The 20,654-nt window shown below is 37.0% G+C and overlaps 1 protein-coding gene and 1 long non-coding RNA gene across 2 annotated transcripts in view; both read right to left on the minus strand.

The window, feature by feature from the left end:
* LOC123564714 (uncharacterized) overlaps nt 1-20,654 on the minus strand; it is a 135,326-nt gene that overhangs the window by 41,668 nt on the left and 73,004 nt on the right. The window contains exons 27-32 of the mRNA XM_053527499.1: nt 17,787-17,878; nt 13,899-14,121; nt 8,664-8,758; nt 7,754-7,973; nt 4,094-4,185; nt 1,468-1,687 (exon numbers count right to left, since the gene is read on the minus strand). Coding sequence (XP_053383474.1) covers nt 1,468-1,687; nt 4,094-4,185; nt 7,754-7,973; nt 8,664-8,758; nt 13,899-14,121; nt 17,787-17,878 — 942 coding nt within the window. The remainder of the gene's footprint in view (nt 1-1,467; nt 1,688-4,093; nt 4,186-7,753; nt 7,974-8,663; nt 8,759-13,898; nt 14,122-17,786; nt 17,879-20,654) is intronic.
* LOC128555300 (uncharacterized) lies at nt 4,953-7,743 on the minus strand. The gene is made up of 2 exons (XR_008369960.1): nt 5,896-7,743; nt 4,953-5,768 (listed from the first exon to the last, which is right to left on the minus strand). It is a non-coding gene; the product is annotated as an uncharacterized LOC128555300 (long non-coding RNA).

A 20,654-nucleotide genomic window follows, 5' to 3' on the forward strand; every position in this document is an offset into this window, starting at 1 on the left:
GGGCCTCTTTTCACCCCAGGGGAATAATTTGAACAATTTTGGTACAGGAACACTAGGCAAGGCAACATACCAAATAGCAAAAGCCTATGCCTTGCAGTTTCAGGCAGGAAGATTTTTCAAGTTTTTTTCCTATATACTAGGGTCTATGTAAAACTTGAGACCCCCGGGGCAGGGCCTCTTCTCACCCCAGGAGCATAATTTGAACAATTTTGGTAGAGGACCACAAGGCAATGCAACATAACAAATATCAAAAGCCTAGGCCTTGCTGTATCAGACAAGAAGATTCTTAAAGTTCTTTCCTATCTAAGCCGATGTAAATCTTGAGACCCCCCTTGGAAGGGCCTCTTTTCACCCCAGGGTAATAATTTGAACAATTTTGCTAGAGGACCACAAGGCAATGATACCTACACAATATCAAAAACTTGTGATTTCAGACAAGAAGATTTTTAAGGTTTTTTTCCTACCCCCGAGGCGGGGCCTCTTTTCACCCCAGGGGCACAATTTGAACAATCTTCATAGAGGACCATTAGATGATGTCACATGCCAATATCAATTTTCCTTTCAGTTGCCATGGCAACCAGAGTTCTGCATGGAGTTCTTTTTGATAACATGTTTGAAAGAGGACCACCCAAGGAGCATTCCTGTGAAGTTTGGTGTAATTCTGCCAAGTGGTTTTCAAGAAGAGGATTTTTTTAGAAAATGTTGACGGACGGACGACACATGACGGACATTGAGCGGTCACAAAAGCTCACCATGAGCCTTTGGTTCAGGTGAGCTAAAAATAGAAAAATATGCTTTTTTTCTATACTGCCCTATGTACATGTGCCAAGTTTCATGAAAAAATGTCTTTCTGAGGAATTTTAGAGCCACTGGAAATCTGATGATTTCACTGCAACAGTACAAAGACAGAGTGCTATTTGAATATCTTAACCAGCATGTTTCTTCAAATCCAACTCACTGATGTGTGACCTTGACCTTGGAGCTAGGGGTCTATGTCTTGCACAAGGCACATCATCTCAATATAGGGAACACTTCACCAATGGCAGAGTTATGGACCGGACAAGAAACAGACCATGTTAACCTTTAACCTCTAAGTGTGACCTTGAGACCTTAGAGCTAGGGGTCTGGATCTTGCGCATGACACATCGTCTCATTGTGGGGAACATTTATGCCAAGTAATTTCAAAATCCCTTCATAAATGGCAGAGTTATGGACCGGACACGAAACAGACCCTGTTAACCTATAACCTCTAAGTGTTACCTTGACCTTGGAGCTAGGGGTCTGGGTCTTGCGCATGACATGTCATCTCATTATGGTGAACATTTATGCCAAGTTATTTCAAAATCCCTTTATGGATGGCAGAGTTACAGCCTGGACAAGAATTTAAACGGACGGATGCACAGACAGATGGACGAACAGACAGTGCAATTTTAATATGCCCACCTTTGGGGGCATAAAAATTATTACCTTTATTTTTCTCAGGAAGAATTTTGACGAATGTGCCCCACTGAGTTTGTTGCCTGGATGAGCAGAGTCCAATAGCAGTGCAGACCTGTTCTGGTGTGAACCTCGAAAGTATTAACTGCACAACTATGGGTCCATAATCTTTTACAAATGCATTACACTCAGCTGAGATTGTCGATGGCAATAAAGAACACACCTTCTCAAGAGCCTTTTCGATTTCAGCCTGTTAAAAATAATATCATCATGTTTATCTATTTCACTCTCTTAAAAGATAACAAATAATTTTAGCTCTGAAAATTTGACAAGTTCCTTCCTAGATGCTATTCGAAAACAGTTTTATTAGTTAGAGCAACACTAGAGAAAACCGGCATAGTGCATTTGCGACCGGCATGGAACCAGACCAGACTGCTCATACGCACAGTCTGGTCTAGATTATACTGTCATAAGTCAGCAAACTGGTATCCTTGGTGTCCACATCAGTTCTAATTTTCCATATTACTCATACATGCAACTTACTTAAGTGATAGGTGGAAGACAAAATAACTTCATACAATACTGTCCTCTACCAAAAAAGTTAAAAACTGTTGAAATACTGCATTTAATCCAACAGAAGAAGAATACAAATAGGATTCAACTAAATCTTTCCTCCACAGCCCAGTGAAAACACGACTTAATGCTCCTATAATAACAGACAGCACTGGAAATAATAAGTTTTCATGAATGCAACCTGATAAGAAATACGACTGTCTCCATTTTCTCGATATATGGGATCTTTGAGAAAAGTATGTACATATATGAACATTTTTAAAACAAGTGGGCCATGATGGCCCTATATCGCTCACCTGTTATCATTGCACTTGAGGACAAGAAGGTCCTCAGAAAAAATATCTAAGTCCAAAGGACTTAGATCAACAAAGGAAAGAAATTTAACCAAAAAGAAAAACAAAATTCTTACAAGGTACAGAGATGTCAAAATACACCTAAACATTGGAGGTACCATCCATGTTGTACCATAAAAAAGTGGTCTCGGTTTTTCCCTACGGCCAATAATAAAAAAGTTACTAAAAATAGGCTATTTATAGTAACGTAAAAGGCAAGTAATTCAAAAGAAAATTATTGTAAGTTAACAAAAGAAGGATCTGCCAAATAAATCTGTTGACATAAATGAAATTTCAGATCAGTATCTTCATTAGTTACGGAGATATACCCATTTTAATTTGAAATAAAGGGAGGTAATTTGACATAAAATCAGTCCATAGTTATCTACCCTGATTGGCTCGGTCCAACTAATGACAATAATGAAATTTCAAATAAGTCCTGTAAGTACTTACTGATATAAATCCATTTTGACTACAATCAGGGGAGGTAATCAGATATAAAATAACTCTGGAAACTACGATTGGATCTGATTTGTCATTTATATGGGATCTGGCCAGTTCAAGAAAGGAACCGAGATCTTATGGTGATACAAGTTGTGTGCAAGTTTGGTTAAAATAAAATCATAAATGAAACCACTATCGTGCAGACAAGAAATTGTTGACAGACGGACGGACGGACGAAGGGTGATCACAAAAGCTCACCTTGTCACTATGTGACAGGTGAGCTAAAAAAGAACAACAAGTTAAACAGTGACAATTAATTCCAATTCTACTTTTAGACTTTTCATCACATGACAAGTATTCCTGTTTTGTACTTTAGTAATTGTGTAGCATATGTATCTTTATCACATTGCTGATGAAGGCCATTTAAGGTTGAAATTAGTCGAAAAACAAGAGCTGTCTCCAAAGGATGACACATGCCCCCGATGACACTTTGAATGGATAGTTATGGCCGATGTTAGAGTTTAGGACCTTTGACCTACGAACCTGGGTCTTGCGCGCGACACGTCGTCTTACTGTACCACACATTCATGCGTAGTTATTTTAAAATCCATGCATGAATGACAGAGATATGGACCGGACATGCCCATCATTGCACTATCATGAAATATGACCTTTAACGTCTAAGTGTGACCTTGACTTTTGAGCTACGGATCTGGATCTTGCACACGACACGTCGTCTTACTGTGGTACACATTCATGCCAAGTTATTTGAAAATCCATCCATGGATGACAAAGATATGGACTGGACACGCCCATCAATGCACTATCATGAAATATGACCTTTAACGTCTAAGTGTGACCTTGACCTTTGAGCTACAGACCTGGGTCTTGCGCGCGACACGTCGTCTTACTGTGCCACACATTTATGCTTAGTTACTTGAAAATCCATTCATGGATGACAAAGATATGGATCGGACATGCCCATCAATGCACTATCATGAAAAATGACCTTTAACGTCTAAGTGTGACCTTGACCTTTGAGCTACGGACCTGGGTCTTGCGCGCGACACGTCGTCTTACTGTGGTACACATTCATGCCAAGTTATTTGAAAATCCATCCATGGATGACAAAGATATGGACCGGACACGAAAATTGCGGAAAGAAGGACAGACGGTTCAAAAACTATATGCCTCCCTTCGGGGGCATAATAAAAGAAAACCTAAAATAATTAATATATATATACAGAGAGATTTTCAAGGATTCAACATTTCTTTCTAATGCCAGACATAGAACTCTAACCACTTACCTGTGTACTGTTATCTTCAAGAATGCTGTCTAACTCTTTCATCACAAATTCGCATATTACACATTCTCCACTGGATTTCAGTTTGTCCAATGCTTGAAAACATAACAAATGAAATAACTGACTTCTATGTTAATACTACTTCTATGTCCAAACAAAATCTTTTTTGAAGCAATGACAGGTATAGTTCTAAGAATAAAGTATAATCATAAAAGGGCCACAAGGAATCAACAGTTAAATGTTTGTTTCTTTTTCAAGCACATTTGATTTTTTCTGTAAACTTTCTAAGCGTATTTTACAAGAGTATGTCAAAATACTTATATGACATCTAGAAAAGTTCTATCCACATATTGGACTAATAATCAAAGATTCTGCCAAGTGTTTTTCATTCTTGCTTCTAAAACTTCTTCATACTAGTAAATACAATAGGGTTACTATAATAGTAGCTCGATCTGGGATGCTGTATTCAGCTCGAGTGGATTTTGGCCAGATCGGATCCCACAAAGCGCGCAAGCGCCGAGTGTGATTCGACCTTGAAAAATCCATGAGAGCCGAATACAAAATCCCAGATCGAACTACTGTTATAATGACTCTTTTATTATACACCTCCACCTTTTTGTTTGTTGTTTTGTTATTGAATGAAATCTTCAATGTTTATTGATGTTAAAATGGAACTTAGAAAAGTTTTATGTGTGCTATTTATAGAACTGTGTCAGGTCATGCATATTAATGAAGGCAGTCCGGCAACATATAATACAAAAGGTACAATACAAATTTTTTTCTGCCTATTCATATTTACTTGTGAAATACAAGTCGATTTTTTTATAAAATTTATATAGGTATACTATAAAAGTTTATTCTAAATCATTTCTCAGATAATTAATGCTTGGATCAATCTGAGATGTTAAATGTTTGATGTATTGGTACAATACAGCTTCATTAGCTGTGAAAGGATATTATCACTCATATGAGAAAAACCATGATTACATGTATGTAATGGCATACAAATGAGATCATTGTTTACAATTAAGAAAGTAATATACCATAAAAATTTTAATGTTCAATCGGAACCAAATATGAGAATTTACGACAACATATATGACAAACTTCTGAAAGTAAATGGTTTTGAGATTTTTTTAAAAATTTAAGTTAACTTTAAATCGCAATTATTTGCCAAAATATTATTCAGGTATCTTCTGTGTTGACTACAAATTAATATTATGCAATACATTGTTTCACTTTCTATTTGAGATGCCCGCAATTTGAAAGAGCAATCATTTGTGGAACTATTATAGGGAACTGCAACAGTACAGCTTAACATTCTGTTACATATCTTTGACGAAGCAGCAATTTTTTATATCTTTTCATACATTTCAAAAATAGGACTTAATACAGGCCGCACAGAAAAGGTATTGTTGCTGTCGATAGTTCAAAATATAAACAAATGATGTTTTTCAACCACTGGAGTATATAATGAACAGTAAAATACAAGTGCTTGTCACAAATATGGTTTTTATTTTCATCTCATGGTATATAAAAATTATATTAAACTTGTGGCTTAAAGCCACTCATACCTGGCGGTGAAAATAACTCTTATATGTATTCATGAAAAAAACTTGACTATTCTCTCCAAACTTCATAAGTTGACCATAAATGGTGAACATTCTACCTATAACACCTTTTCCAAGTTAAGAATACAAAACTTTTACTCTACTGGTTGGGAACCAGTAGCCGGACACATTTTCATATTTCGACTCCATTATTTCCTAAAAAAATCTTCAATGTAAATGAAGCCCACACTGCACAAACTTCAGCTCCTTCTGCATCCGATGTTGTAATCAGCATCGCATTGTGACGTAAAATATGGGTTCCATGGGGCCTCAAATGGGGTCACAAAAAGAAGTTATTTTCCCCGTGAGGTAAACCAGTATCCGGACAAATATTTTGATGATGTTTTGCTGTTATTTTGATATCGAGATAAGTAATTAAACTATTTTTACACATTTCATTATCATAAATCTCTCCAAAAATGCATATGAAACATAACCAGACGTTCAATAGCAGCTACGAAAGCAAACAGAGGCTGACATTAAAAAACTTGAATTTCGCCTAACACGAATTCTTGATAATTCCAATAGATATAGAATAAAATTAGTGCAAAAATCAACAGCCCTGCATTTTATGTAACTATTACCATGAAATTAAAAGTAGTACATGTCAGCAGACAATCAATATGTAGTTTAATTATTTCTTCCACACTTGATACCTCGCCAAGTGTAAACTACTGCGCATGCGCAATGCTATCTTCATGCCCCATTAAGACAGCAAGTTGTTTTGTAAACACAGATGAGGTATCATCATAAAATGTAACATTATACAGACTTGTAATATAGTGGTTTGTTGTAGACATGAAGAACAAACATCTAAATGATCTAGATGAAACTAGAGCTATCACTTAAGGTGAGGAATGTACCCCCCGCATGCACTGACACAGTACATTGCAATTTGATGCACACAATATTGCATAATTATGTAGACTGTATGTATATAGACTGTATGTATACAGTATAGTAACAAAAAACAAAGTGCCATAACTATGCAGAATATTTATCTAAAAGAATGTAACATGCACCATGCACAACTAGGGTTGGTACTGATCACTTGTGTGAAGTTTCATTAAATTGTGTGCAAGGGTTTGGTAGATTAGGCACGCACAAGATTGCATATGCAGACTGTATGTACATAGTATGTTAACAAGAAACAAAGTGCCATAACTCTGCAATTTTTGTCGCTGAAAGAACCAAACATGCCCCATGCACAACGACTGTTGTTACTGATCACTTGTGTGAAGTTTCATTAAATTGTGTCAAGGGGATGAGGAGAGATGGTGCGCACAAGATTGTGTCTATGTATATAGTATAGTAACAAAAAAACAAAGTCCCATAACTCTGCAAATTTTTTTTCTGACAGAACCTAACATGCCCCATGCACAACTACTGTTGTTACTGATCACTTGTGTGAAGTTTGATTAAACTGTGTCAAGGGGATGAGGAGAGATGGTGCGCACAAGATTGTGTCTATGTATATAGTATAGTAACAAAAAAACAAAGTCCCATAACTCTGCAATTTTTTTTTCTAAAAGAACCTAACATGTCCCATGCACAACTACTGTTGGTACTGATCACTTGTGTGAAGTTTCATTAAATTGTGTGAAGGGGATGAGGAGAGATGGTGCGCACAAGATTGTGTCTATGTATATAGTATAGTAACAAAAAAACAAAGTCCCATAACTCTGCAAATGTTTTTTCTAAAAGAACCTAACATGCACCATGCACAACTACTGTTGGTACTGATCACTTGTGTGAAGTTTCATTAAATTCTGTCAAGGGGATAAGGAGAGATGGTGCGCACAAGATTGCAGCTACGGACAGACGACAGACAGACAGACAACCTGAAACCAGTATACCCCCCTTACAACTTTGTTGTCGGGGGGTACAACAATTACCTGAATAACAACGAAATAAAGCGGTTATTACATGTGTCTGGAAACTGGTCCTGTCCGGATACTGGCTCCCAACCAGTAGTGAAAAATATCTGATCTGACAGTAAAAAAAAAGATTATTTATCAATCTGATCACTATATTTGTTTTTTCAAATACTTACCTGTTGCTTTTTCTGGTAGGATTTTTACCAATGTTGCTAATGGTGACACAGTTTTTGTTGAACATAAGCTGAGTATTGTACAGATTGTTGTAGGATCTATCTCGTTGACTAACAGCTGTATTATAATGTTGCTGTATTGGTTCACAAATTCATCACATTCACCACTGATTGTGTCAGGTAGGAGGGAGCACACTTTGTCTAGGGCTGATTTTATGGCAGCCTGTAAAATATATAATTGTCTAACATTTAGCCCAGTAATTCTTTGGCCATAGAGATAGATAAAATAATCAAAATAAAATGTTATTATCTTATCTAGTCAGACTATTCATTTTGGTGTTGTAAAGGCCAGTAAGAATATTTAAGATAAATAACAACTTTGTTTTATTTACCAATATAGAAACTGCATGAGTATAAACTGTGGAAGTCCCAAAGTTCAATCAAGCAAGACAACTTGAACTAACATGACAAAGTTCCATGCCAGGATGCTACAGACTCGCCTAGTGTCATTCTGGCCAGTAGCCTCTTATGATATGTTGAAATATAAATGGTGAACCAAGACTGTGGACCAACCACCTATACTGGCAGCTTACTCCTACTCCTTAGGGTTAGATGAGCATAAAATGGTCTGTAAACAAGTGGTCATTAAAGTTAGGTAAAACTACAGTTTATGGTTAAATACAAAAAGAAATAATGACCAATCATTGCAGGTTAAGTTTTTATGGCCTTGACTGAGAGGTTGCCCCCATAACAGGTTCGACTGTAATTAAAACTACTACGGTCCTTTACTAGCACATGAAATTTCAGCAGTGATCAGAACTGTTGGGTTCATTACCATCTAGTTTCCCAGCATGCTGTAACATGAAGTATGTCAATGCTAGCTGAAAAATATAACTGATACAACTGAACTCACTTCAGATCTGTTTCCCTTCAAAACATCATCAAGTTTCTCGATAACATATTCACATATCACACAAAAAGGACCTGCTGCTGTAGATGTTAATGTTTCTGAAAAAAAAAACAACAACAAATAATTCAAACTTCATACATGAACCTTTCACATTTTCTATTTTCATACGATTGTACTTCTTTGACACATCATTATTTACTACTGTTTTTCTAGCTTAGGGAGATAATTAGGATGGTTATAATTTCAGGTTATATAGCAGTAATTCGGTCAAAAATGTGCTTCCATGGTGTAGTCGAAAAAAAGTCCCTAATAAACAGATCCTAATTTTTCCATTTTTAGTGCAATTGCGCATAAACCGGGGCCCAAATGGGCATTATTTCACTCGTAGAATGTATTTTACATGACACTTTTCATGCTGATATTCACGTTTTTTAGTTGTTTACTTGAAAACGAAAGTAGGGTGTTTATTCTGCGGACAGCTTTCTGAAATGCAGCAATATGAGGGTACCTGACTTCAGCTGACTTGCATTGCACTGCATACTATTTAAACACCCCTTTTTCTTTTTGTTTTCTTGAAGTAAATGTATGGATATCTTGTGGAAAATAGGTCTACGACAAGAGTGAAAATCTAGAAACTGTATCAAAACTGATCTGAAGTAGCTGAATTTTGAATGAAACAAAGAACAATTTCTTTTATTGGTATATAGCCATCAGGGTAGTAGATTTGGATAGGTAACTCTGTTATGAGTCACAGTTCAAACCATAGAATATAACTAGAACTGTTACAGGAGTGACTTATACCCCTATAATACGGTCTTGTCACAGAAAAATGGCAACTATAAGAAATTTTAAAAATACTTAGAATAATCTAAAACGTAAACAAGAGGACCATGATGGTCCTGAATCGCTCACCTGTCTCCACATGACCCAATTTTCATGAAGATCCATTGAAAAATATGGCTTCTAGAGAGGTCACAAGGTTTTTCTATTGTTTGACCTAATGACCTAGTTTTTAAAGGCACATGACCCAGTTTTGAACTTGACCTAGATATTATCAAGGTGAACATTCTCACCAATTTTCATGAAGATCTCATGAAGAGTATGGCCTCTAGAGAGGTCACAAGGTTTTTCTATTTTTATACCTACTGACCTAGTTTTGACCACACGTGACCCAGTTTCAAACTTTACCTAGATATCATCAAGGTGAACATTCAGACAAATTTTCATGAAGATCCATTAAAAAATATGGTCTCTAGAGTGGTCAAAATGTTTTCTATTTTTAGACCTACTGACCTAGTTTTTGACCGCAGTTGACCCAGTTTCAAACTTGACCTAGATATCATCAAGATGAATATTCAGACCAACTTTCATACAGATCCCATGAAAAATATGGCCTCTAGAGAGGTCACAAGGTTTTTCTATTTTTATACCTACTGACCTAGTTTTTGACCACACGTGACCCAGTTTCAAACTTTATCTAGATATCATCAAGTGAACATTCTGACCAAATTTCATGAAGATCCATTAAAAAATATGGCCTCTAGAGTGGTCAAAAGGTTTTTCTATTTTTAGACCTACTGACCTAGTTTTTGATCGCAGTTGACCCAGTTTCAAACTTTATCTAGATATCATCAAGATGAATACTAAGACCAACTTTCATACAGATCCCATAAAAAATATGGCCTCTAGAGAGGTCACAAGGTTTTTTTATTATTTGACCTACTGCCCTAGTTTTTAATGGCACGTGACCCAGTTTCATATCTGACCTAGATATCATCAAGGTGAATATTCTGACCAATTTTCATGAAGATCCATTAAAAAGTATGGCCTTTAGAGAGGTCACAAGGTTTTTCTATTTTTAGACCTACTGACCTAGTTTTTGACCGCACATGACCCTGTTTTGAACTTGACCTAGATATCATCAAGATGAACATTCAGACCAACTTTCATACAGATCCCATGAAAAATATGGCCTTTAGAGAGGTCACAAGGTTTTTCTATTACTTGACCTACTGACCTAGTTTTTGATGGCACGTGACCCACTTTCAAACCTGACCTAGATATCATCAAGGTGAACATTCTGACCAATTTTCATGAAGATCTCATGAAATATATGGCCTCTAGAGAGGTCACAAGGTTTTTCTATTTTTAGACCTTCTGACCTAGTTTTTGACCGAACGTGACCCAGTTTCGAACTTGACCTAAATATCATCAAGATGAACATTCAGACCAACTTTCATACAGATCCCATGAAAAATATGGCCTTTAGAGAGGTCACAAGGTTTTTCTATTATTTGACCTACTGACCTAGTTTTGATTGCACGTGACCCAGTTTCGAACTTGACCTAGATATCATCAAGTTGAACGTTCTGACCAATTTTCATGAAGAGCTTGTGAAATATATGGCCTCTAGAGAGGTCACAAGGTTTTTCTATTTTTAGACCTACTGACCTAGTTTTTGATGGCACGTGACCCAGTTTCGAACTTGACCTAGATATCATCAAAGTGAACATTCTGACCAATTTTCATGAATATCTTGTGAAATATATGGCCTCTAGAGAGGTCAAAAGGTTTTTCTATTTTTATACCTACTGACCTAGTTTTTGAAGGCACGTAACCCAGTTTCGAATTTGACCTAGATATCATCAAGATGAACATTCTGACCAACTTTCATAAAGATCCCACAAAAAATGTGACCTCTAGAGTGGTGACAAGCAAAAGTTTACGGACGGACGGACGTCTCGCGATCACAAAAGCTCACCTTGTCGCTTTGTGACAGGTGAGCTAAAAAGTACCCAAAATCTAAAAATAGAATTTCTAAAAATAGACTAGGGGAAGTAACTCAGTACAAAAGTTAAACAAGAGGACCATGATGGTCCTGAATCGCTCACCTGTTCCCACATGACCCAGTTTTGAGTATGACGTCGTTTTTTCTATTATTTGATATAGTGACCTAGTTTTTGAGCTCATGTGACCCAGTTTTGAATTTGATCTAGATATCATCAAGATAAAAATTCTGACCAATTTTCATGAAGATCCATTGAAAAATATGGCCTCTACAGAGGTCACAAGGTTTTTCTATTATTTGACCTATTGACCTAGTTTTCAAAGGTACGTGACCCTGTTTTGAACTTGACCTAGATATCATCAAGGTGAACATTCTCACTAATTTTCATGAAGATCTCATGAAAAATATGGCCTCTAGAGAGGTCACAAGGTTTTTCTATTTTTATACCTACTGGCCTAGTTTTTGACCGCATGTGACCCAGTTTCAAAACTTACCTAGATACCATCAAGGTGAACATTCAGACCAATTTTCATGAAGATCTATTGAAAAATATGGCCTCTAGAGAGGTCAAAAGATTTTTCTAATTTTAGACCTACTGACCTAGTTTTTGACCGCAGCTGACCAAGTTTCAAACTTGACCTATATATCATCAAGATGAACAGTCAGACCAACTTTCATACATATCCCATGAAAAATATGGCCTCTAGAGAGGTCACAAGGTTTTTTCATTATTTGACCTACTGACCTACTTTTTGAGTGCACGTGACCAAGTTTCAAATTTGACCTAGATATCATCAGGATGAGCATTCTGACCAATTTTTATGAAGATCCATTCAAAAGTATGGCCTCTAAAGAGGTCACAAGGTTTTTCTATTTTTAGACCTACTGACCTAGTTTTTGACCGCACATGACCCAGTTTCAAACTTGACCTAGATATCATCAAGGTAAACATTCAGACCAACTTTCATACAGATCCCATGAAAAAATTGGCCTTTAGAGAGGTCACAAGGTTTTTCTATTATTTGACCTACTGACCTAGTTTTTGATGGCACGTGACCTAGATTCGAACTTGACCTAGATATCATCAAGGTGAACATTCTGACCAATTTTCATGAAGATCTTTAAAATATATAGCCTCTAGAGAGGTCACAAGGTTTTTCTATTTTTAGACCTACTGACCTAGTTTTTGACCGCACGTAACCCAGTTTCGAACTTGACCTAGATATCATCAAGGTGAACATTCTGACCAATTTTCATAAAGACCCCATGAAAAATTTGACCTCTAGAGTGGTCACAAGGTTTTTCTATTATTTGACCTACTGACCTAGTTTTTAACGGCACGTAACCCAGTTTCGAACTTGACCTAGATATCATCAAGGTGAACATTCTGACCAATTTTCATGAAGATCTTGAGAAATATATGGCCTCTAGAGAGGTTACAAGGTTTTTCTATTTTTAGACCTACTGACCTAGTTTTTGATCGCACGTGACCCAGTTTCGAACTTGACCTAGATATCATCAAGGTAAACATTCTGACCAATTTTCATAAAGATCCGATGAAAAATGTGACCTCTAGAGTGGTCACAAGCAAAAGTTTACGCACGGATGCACGGACGGACGGACGCTGCGCGATCACAAAAGCTCACCTTGTCACTTTGTGACAGGTGAGCTAAAAAAGGTTACTTCCCTTTGGCTCTAAGCCAATCAGAATGATATAGTGAAAATGCATCAAAATTAACCTTAAATTCTAAGTAAAAGGGGGCATAATTCATGAAAAATTGATGTCAGAGTTATGCACCTTGTGTCACATGATGTGGGTGATAAGGTGGAACATCTGTTTTAAGTTTGAATCAAATCCATTTAGTAATAACTGAGATACAGTGAAAATGCATCAAAATTAACCTTAAATTCTAAGTAAAGGGGGCATAATTCATTAAAAATTGGGGTAAGAGTTATGCACCTCATGTCACATGATGTGGATGATAAGGTGGAACATCTATTTTAAGTTTGAATCAAATCCATTTAGTAATAACTGAGATATAATGAAACGCGAAGGGACGGGACAGGACGCGACGCGATAAAACTGACTCCCATATAGCCCCCCCACCCCCCAAATTTATGGTGGGGGTATAACAAACTGATTCTGCTAACATATCATATTAAAAGAAAACCACCCCCTTTCATAACAATAATGGTAAAAAGAGTAAAAAATATGGTTTTACCATTAACATGGTATAATAAATCGTCACCTCAACGCAACAAAGTCGTATCTCTATATAAATTTATAATAAGATACGACTTTGTTGCGTTGAGGTGACGTATAATTGCTCAGATTTGGCAGTCTCTGTTGAACTGCAATATTGCCGAATTAAACCATAATATATATGCATTTAGTAAATGGATTTTAGCCATGGAAAAAAATACTTACCGTGTACAGTACTTAAACATACCTTTTGAGTCCTTGAGAAGTTTGATGTGTACAGGCTCAGGGAGTTTCTTGACCCCAGCAGGACAAAGAGTCAATTCCTTACAGATTTTATCAGGGCTTTCAGCTAGGAGCAAGAAGTTGATAATTGTCTGTGCATATTTAGTAACAAGTTTTGTACATTGTGCTGTCAGGGTTTGATCTGATAATTTTGAACATATTTCCTTCAAAGCAGCTTTAATGTTCTCCTGTAAAATGAAGGAGAAAGTCAGGTAAAGTATGTTTGCTGTTATATATTATGACTTCAAACAAACTTAGTGCCTTATAAGTCGTACTGAGGTCTAGAAGGGAAAGGGTGGTACAGATTCCACTTAATTGCATACTGTTAATTGCATATTTCAGTTATTTACGTACAAAGTCAAAACACAGGAATAATCCTTGCTATTTCACAGCAAATTTTTCACATCATTGCATAATATTTGAGAAACACGTAGAATATATTTGCACTCTAAATCAATTAAATCTGTATCTGTATCTGACAAACCCACAGACCCAATTCCTCTCACTATAAAACATAATAATATAAAATTGCAAGGTACCACATTTTCTAAATCTGTATGGCAGGCAACCCCAATTCTTTAACAGTATACAATGATTTGCATGAAAGCATCTGTAGCCCACCATTAAGCAGCTGCTATGTCATTAAAATCTTTGAAGATTCACAAAAGAATTATTTTACCATAAACTGTTGTTTTTTTAAACTTTTATTCCACAAATAGGTAGTCAGAAAACATGTTATTAGTACCTTTGTTCCAATACGATTCTGCTTAAAATTCCATACTGTTTAAAAGTTAAGGAACACATAAATATTAAGTGAAAATTTAATCTTCCCGTCAGCAGTCTCTTAACAAAGTCAAGTAATCAACAGGATAATGCCCTGATCAAAAGTAACCCAATCAACTTACGTTATCTTAGTTGGTTGTAACCAAATCAAATGTACACTGTCCAAGTCGTGTGTATCCCAATTAACTTACGATACCCTAGTCAAGTGTAACTCAATCAACAGCATATTGCCCTACTCAAATGTAGCCAAGTCAATAGTTTATTGCCCCAGTCAAGTGTAACCCAATCAACAGCATATTGCCCTACTCAAATGTAGCCAAGTCAATAGTTTATTGCCCCAGTCAGGTGTAACCCAATCAACAGCGTATTGCCCTACTCAAATGTAGCCAAGTCAATAGTTTATTGCCCCAGTCAGGTGTAACACAATCAACAGCATATTGCACTTGTATTACCCAGGAAATGTATATTACCCTGATACCCAGTCAGAGGTATTATGCCCTAGCCAAGTGTAAACAATTCCAAAAAAAAAAATGTCCGAATTCAGTTTACCCCTATCAGCTGTATTTTGCCATAGTTGGAAGCTATCCAATCAACAGAAAATTGCCCTGGTTTGAGTGTAACCCAATTAAGAGTGTATTACCATAGTTGAGTGTAACCCACTTCACAGTATATTGCCCTAGTCAACTGTAACTCAATCAGTAGTATATTATCCTAGTCAACTGTAACCCAAGCAACAGTATATTGCCCTAGTCAATTGTAACCCAAGCAACAGTATACTGCCCTAGTCAACTGTAACCCAAGCAACAGTATATTGCCCTAGTCAATTGTAACCAAAGCAACAGTATATTGCCCTAGTCAACTGTAACCCAAGCAACAGTATATTGCCCTAGTCAATTGTAACCCAATCAGTAGTATATTATCCTAGTCAACTGTAACCCAAGCAACAGTATATTGCCCTAGTCAACTGTAACCCAAGCAACAGTATATTGCCCTAGTCAACTGTAACCCAATCAGTAGTATATTATCCTAGTCAACTGTAACCCAAGCAACAGTATATTGCCCTAGTCAACTGTAACCCAAGCAACAGTATATTGCCCTAGTCAATTGTAACCAAAGCAACAGTATATTGCCCTAGTCAACTGTAACCCAAGCAACAGTATACTGCCCTAGTCAATTGTAACCCAAGCAACAGTATATTGCCCTAGTCAATTGTAACCCAAGCAACAGTTTATTGCCCTAGTCAATTGTAACCCAAGCAACAGTATATTGCCATAGTCAACTGTAACCCAAGCAACAGTATATTGACCTAGTCAACTGTAACCCAAGCAACAGTATATTGCCCTAGTCAACTGTAACCCAAGCAACAGTATATTGCCCTAGTCAACTGTAACCCAAGCAACAGTATATTGCCCAAGTCTATTGTAACCCAAGCAACAGTATATTGCCCTAGTCGACTGTAACCCAAGCAACAGTATATTGCCCTAGTCGACTGTAACCCAAGCAACAGTATATTGCCCTAGTCGACTGTAACCCAAGCAACAGTATATTGCCCTAGTCGACTGTAACCCAAGCAACAGTATATTGCCCTAGTCGACTGTAACCCAAGCAACAGTATATTGCCCTAGTCCATTGTAACCCAAGCAACAGTATATTGCCCTAGTCGACTGTAACCCCAGCAACAGTATATTGCCCTAGTCGACTGTAACCCAAGCAACAGTATATTGCCCTAGTCGACTGTAACCCAAGCAACAGTATATTGCCCTAGTCGACTGTAACCCAAGCAACAGTATATTGCACTAGTCGAGTGTAACCCAAGCAACAGTATATTGCCCTAGTCGATTGTAACCCAAGCAACAGTATATTGCCCTAGTCGATTGTAAACCAAGCAAAAGTATATTGCTCTAGTCGATTGTAACCCAAGCAACAGTAGATTGCCCTAGTCGATTGTAACCCAAGCAACAGTATATTGCCCTAGTCCATTGTAAACCAAGCAACAGTATACTGCCCTGTCAATTGTAACCCAAGCAACAGTATATTGCCCTGGTCAACTGTAACCCAAGCAACAATATATTGCCCTAGTCAATTGTAACCCAAGCAACAGTATATTGCCCTAGTCAATTGTAACCCAAGCAACAGTATATTGCCCTAGTCAACTGTAACCCAAGCAACAGTATATTGCCCTAGTCAATTGTAACCCAAGCAACAGTATAATGCCCTAGTCAATTGTAACCGAAGCAACAGTATATTGCCCTAGTCCATTGTAAACCAAGCAACAGTATACTGCCCTGTCAATTGTAACCCAAGCAACAGTATATTGCCCTGGTCAACTGTAACCCAAGCAACAATATATTGCCCTAGTCAATTGTAACCCAAGCAACAGTATATTGCCCTAGTCAATTGTAACCCAAGCAACAGTATATTGCCCTGGTCAACTGTAACCCAAGCAACAGTATATTGCCCTGGTCAACTGTAACCCAAGCAACAATATATTGCCCTAGTCAATTGTAACCCAAGCAACAGTATATTGCCCTAGTCAATTGTAACCCAAGCAACAGTATATTGCCCTAGTCAACTGTAACCCAAGCAACAGTATATTGCCCTAGTCAATTGTAACCCAAGCAACAGTATAATGCCCTAGTCAATTGTAACCCAAGCAACAGTATATTTCCCTTGTCAATTGTAACCCAAGCAACAGTATATTGCCCTAGTCAATTGTAACCCAAGCAACTGTATATTGCCCTAGTCAATTGTAACCGAGAAACAGTATATTGCCCTAGTCAATTGTAACCCAAGCAACAGTATATTTCCCTTGTCAATTGTAACCTAAGCAACAGTATATTGCCCTAGTTAAGTGTAACCAAACCAACAGTTTACTGCCACAGTTGATTGTCACCCAATCAAACAGTTTTCTGTCATAGTCAAGTGTAATCAAATCAACAGTGTACTTCTCTTGTTGAGTTTAACTTAAATGAACAGTGGATCAACATATCTGGGTATAACCAAATCAACAGCATATTATCACATTAGAATGTAAGCCAGCAAATCAACAGTATATTGCAGTTTTACTTACCTCTGTTCTGTTTTTCTGCAGCTCTTTATCCAAGTAGGTCATAATGTATTTACAAGCCTCACATTCCACTTCATTTCCCACACTTTCCGATTCTATAACAATGATAGAATGGAACAGATTAAACAAGGCACCAAATTATAGCTGAATGTTTTTAAGTTGTCGGATCAGGCGATGACTTACCCCAATGGTTCATTATCCACATCCATCACAAATAACATGTGACAATGAAAACCACATGACTGTCATATAAAAATTCAAATATGATTTGATTTTACGGTGCACACACACAGTAACAGGTATTAAACACATCAAAACAAGAGCTGTCCGTAAGACAGCCAAGCTCGACTATTCGAAATATTGTCACAGAAGCAGGAAATGATTACCCAAAATGTTAAATATCAAAAGAGTTTTAAGTTCGAAAGGGGACATAATTTGACCAAAATGCATATCAGAGTTATGGGACTTGATGCTATCAACTAGATTTATAACCCCGAAGAAACATGTTAAGTTTCAATTCAATATCTGCATTAGTTCTGGGGATAGTAACTTGCATGTAAAACTTTAACAAGAATTTTCTAAGTCCAAAAGGGGGCATAATTTGCTCAAAATACATGTTAAGAGTTATGGAACTTGACCCAGTGAAGTTGGTAATTGACCTAGAAAAAAAAAAAAAGTTTCACAGCTATATGCCTTTTGGTAATAGCAGTATGTACTTGCATGCAAAACTTTAACCACGATTTTCTAAGTCCAAAAGGGGGCATAATTTGCCCAAAATACATGTCAGAGTTATGGGACTTGATTCTATCAACTAGTTTTATAACCCCGAAGACACATGTGAAGTTTCAATTTAATATCTGTAGTAGTTTTGGAGATAGTAACTTGCATGTAAAACTTTAACCAGGATTTTCTAAGTCCAAAAGGGGCATAATTTGCCCAAAATAAATGTCAGAGTTATGGGACTTGACCCAGTGAGGTAGGTAATTGATCTAGAAAAAGAAAAAATAAGTTTCAAATCTATATGCCTTTTAGTAATAGCTGTATGTACTTGCACGCAAAATTTTAACCAGAATTTTCCAAGTCCAAAAGGGGCATAATTTGACCAAACTACATGTCAGAGTTATGGGACTTGACCCAGTGAGGTAGGTAATTGGTCTAGAAAAAGAAACAAGAGGGCCATGATGGCCCTATATCGCTCACCTGTTATCATTGCACTTGAGGACAAGAAGGTCCTCAGAAAAAATATCTAAGTCCAAAGGACAGGAAAAACAAAGGAAAGAAATTTAACCAAAAAGAAAAAAAAATTCTTACAAGGTACAGATATGTCAAAATACACCTAAAAATTGGAGGTACCATCCATGTTGTACCACAGAAAAGTGGTCTCGGTTTTTCCCTACGGCCAATAATAAAAAAGTTACTAAAAATAAGCTATTTATATTAACGTCAAAGGGAAGTAATTAAAAAGAAAATTATTGTAAGTGAACAAAAGAAGGATCTGCCAAATAAATCTGTTGACAGAAATGAAATTTCAGATCAGTATCTTCATTAGTTACGGAGATATACCCATTTTAATTTGAAATAAAGGGAGGTAATTTGACATAAAATCAGTCCACAGTTATCTACCCTGATTGACTAAGTCCAACTAATGATAATAATGAAATTTCAAATAAGTCTATAAGTACTTACTGATATAAATCCATTTTGACTACAATCAGGGGAGGTAATCAGATATAAAATAACTCTGGAACCTACGATTGGATCTGATTTGTCATGGAATCCAAGATTTATTGTTGTTGAAGATATTTTGGAAGTTTGTATCAAATAAAACCATAAATGAAGTCTCTATATGGCTGCAAAAGCCAAAATAGCCAATTTTGGACCTTCAAGGGGCCATAACTCTGGAACCCATGATGGAATCTGGCCAGTTCAAGAAAGGAACCAAGATCTTGTGGTGATACAAGTTGTGTGCAAGTTTGGTTAAAATCAAATCATAAATGAAGTTGCTATTGTGCAGACAAGGTCAAAATAGCTAATTTTGGCCCTTTCAGGGGCCATAACTCTGGAACCCATTATGGGATCTGGCCGGTTCAACAAAGGAACTGAGATCTTATGGCAACACAAGTTTTGTGCAAGTTTGATTAAATTCAAATCATAAATGAAGCTGCTATTGTGCAGACAAGGTCAAAATAGCTAATTCTGGCCCTTTCAGGGGCCATAACTCTGGAACCCATAATGGAATCTAGCCAGTTCAAGAAAGGAATCAAGATCTTATAGTGATACAAGTTGTGTGCAAGTTTGGTTAAAATCAAATCATAAATGAAGCTGCTATTGTGCAGACAAGGTCAAAATAGCTAATTCTGGCCCTTTCAGGGGCCATAACTCTGGAACCCATTATGGGATCTGGCCAGTTCAAGAAAGGAACCAAGATCTTATGGTGATACAAGTTGTGTGCCAGTTTGGTAAAAATCAAATCATAAATAAAGCTGCTATTGCGCAGACAAGGTCAAAATAGCTGATTTTGGCCCTTTCAGGGGCCATAACTCTGGAACCCATAATGGGATCTGGCCAGTTCAAGAAAGGAACCGAGATCTTATGGTGATACAAGTTGTGTGCAAGTTTGGTTGAAATAAAATCATAAATGAAACCACTATCGTGCAGACAAGAAATTGTTGACGGATGCACGCACGGACACACGACGGACGACGGACGAAGGGTGATCACAAAAGCTCACCTTGTCACTATGTGACAGGTGAGCTAAAAACTAGAAAATGCTTTTGTAAAAAAGCGCATGTCTCCCCCAATATAAAGTCCTATAGGCAAAAAGTCAATAGGGGTCAGGAGCGAAAGTCAAAGAGACACTGATGGTTGGCT

The sequence above is a fragment of the Mercenaria mercenaria genome, chromosome 2 (genome assembly GCF_021730395.1).
Source record: "Mercenaria mercenaria strain notata chromosome 2, MADL_Memer_1, whole genome shotgun sequence".
NCBI lineage: Eukaryota > Metazoa > Mollusca > Bivalvia > Venerida > Veneridae > Mercenaria > Mercenaria mercenaria.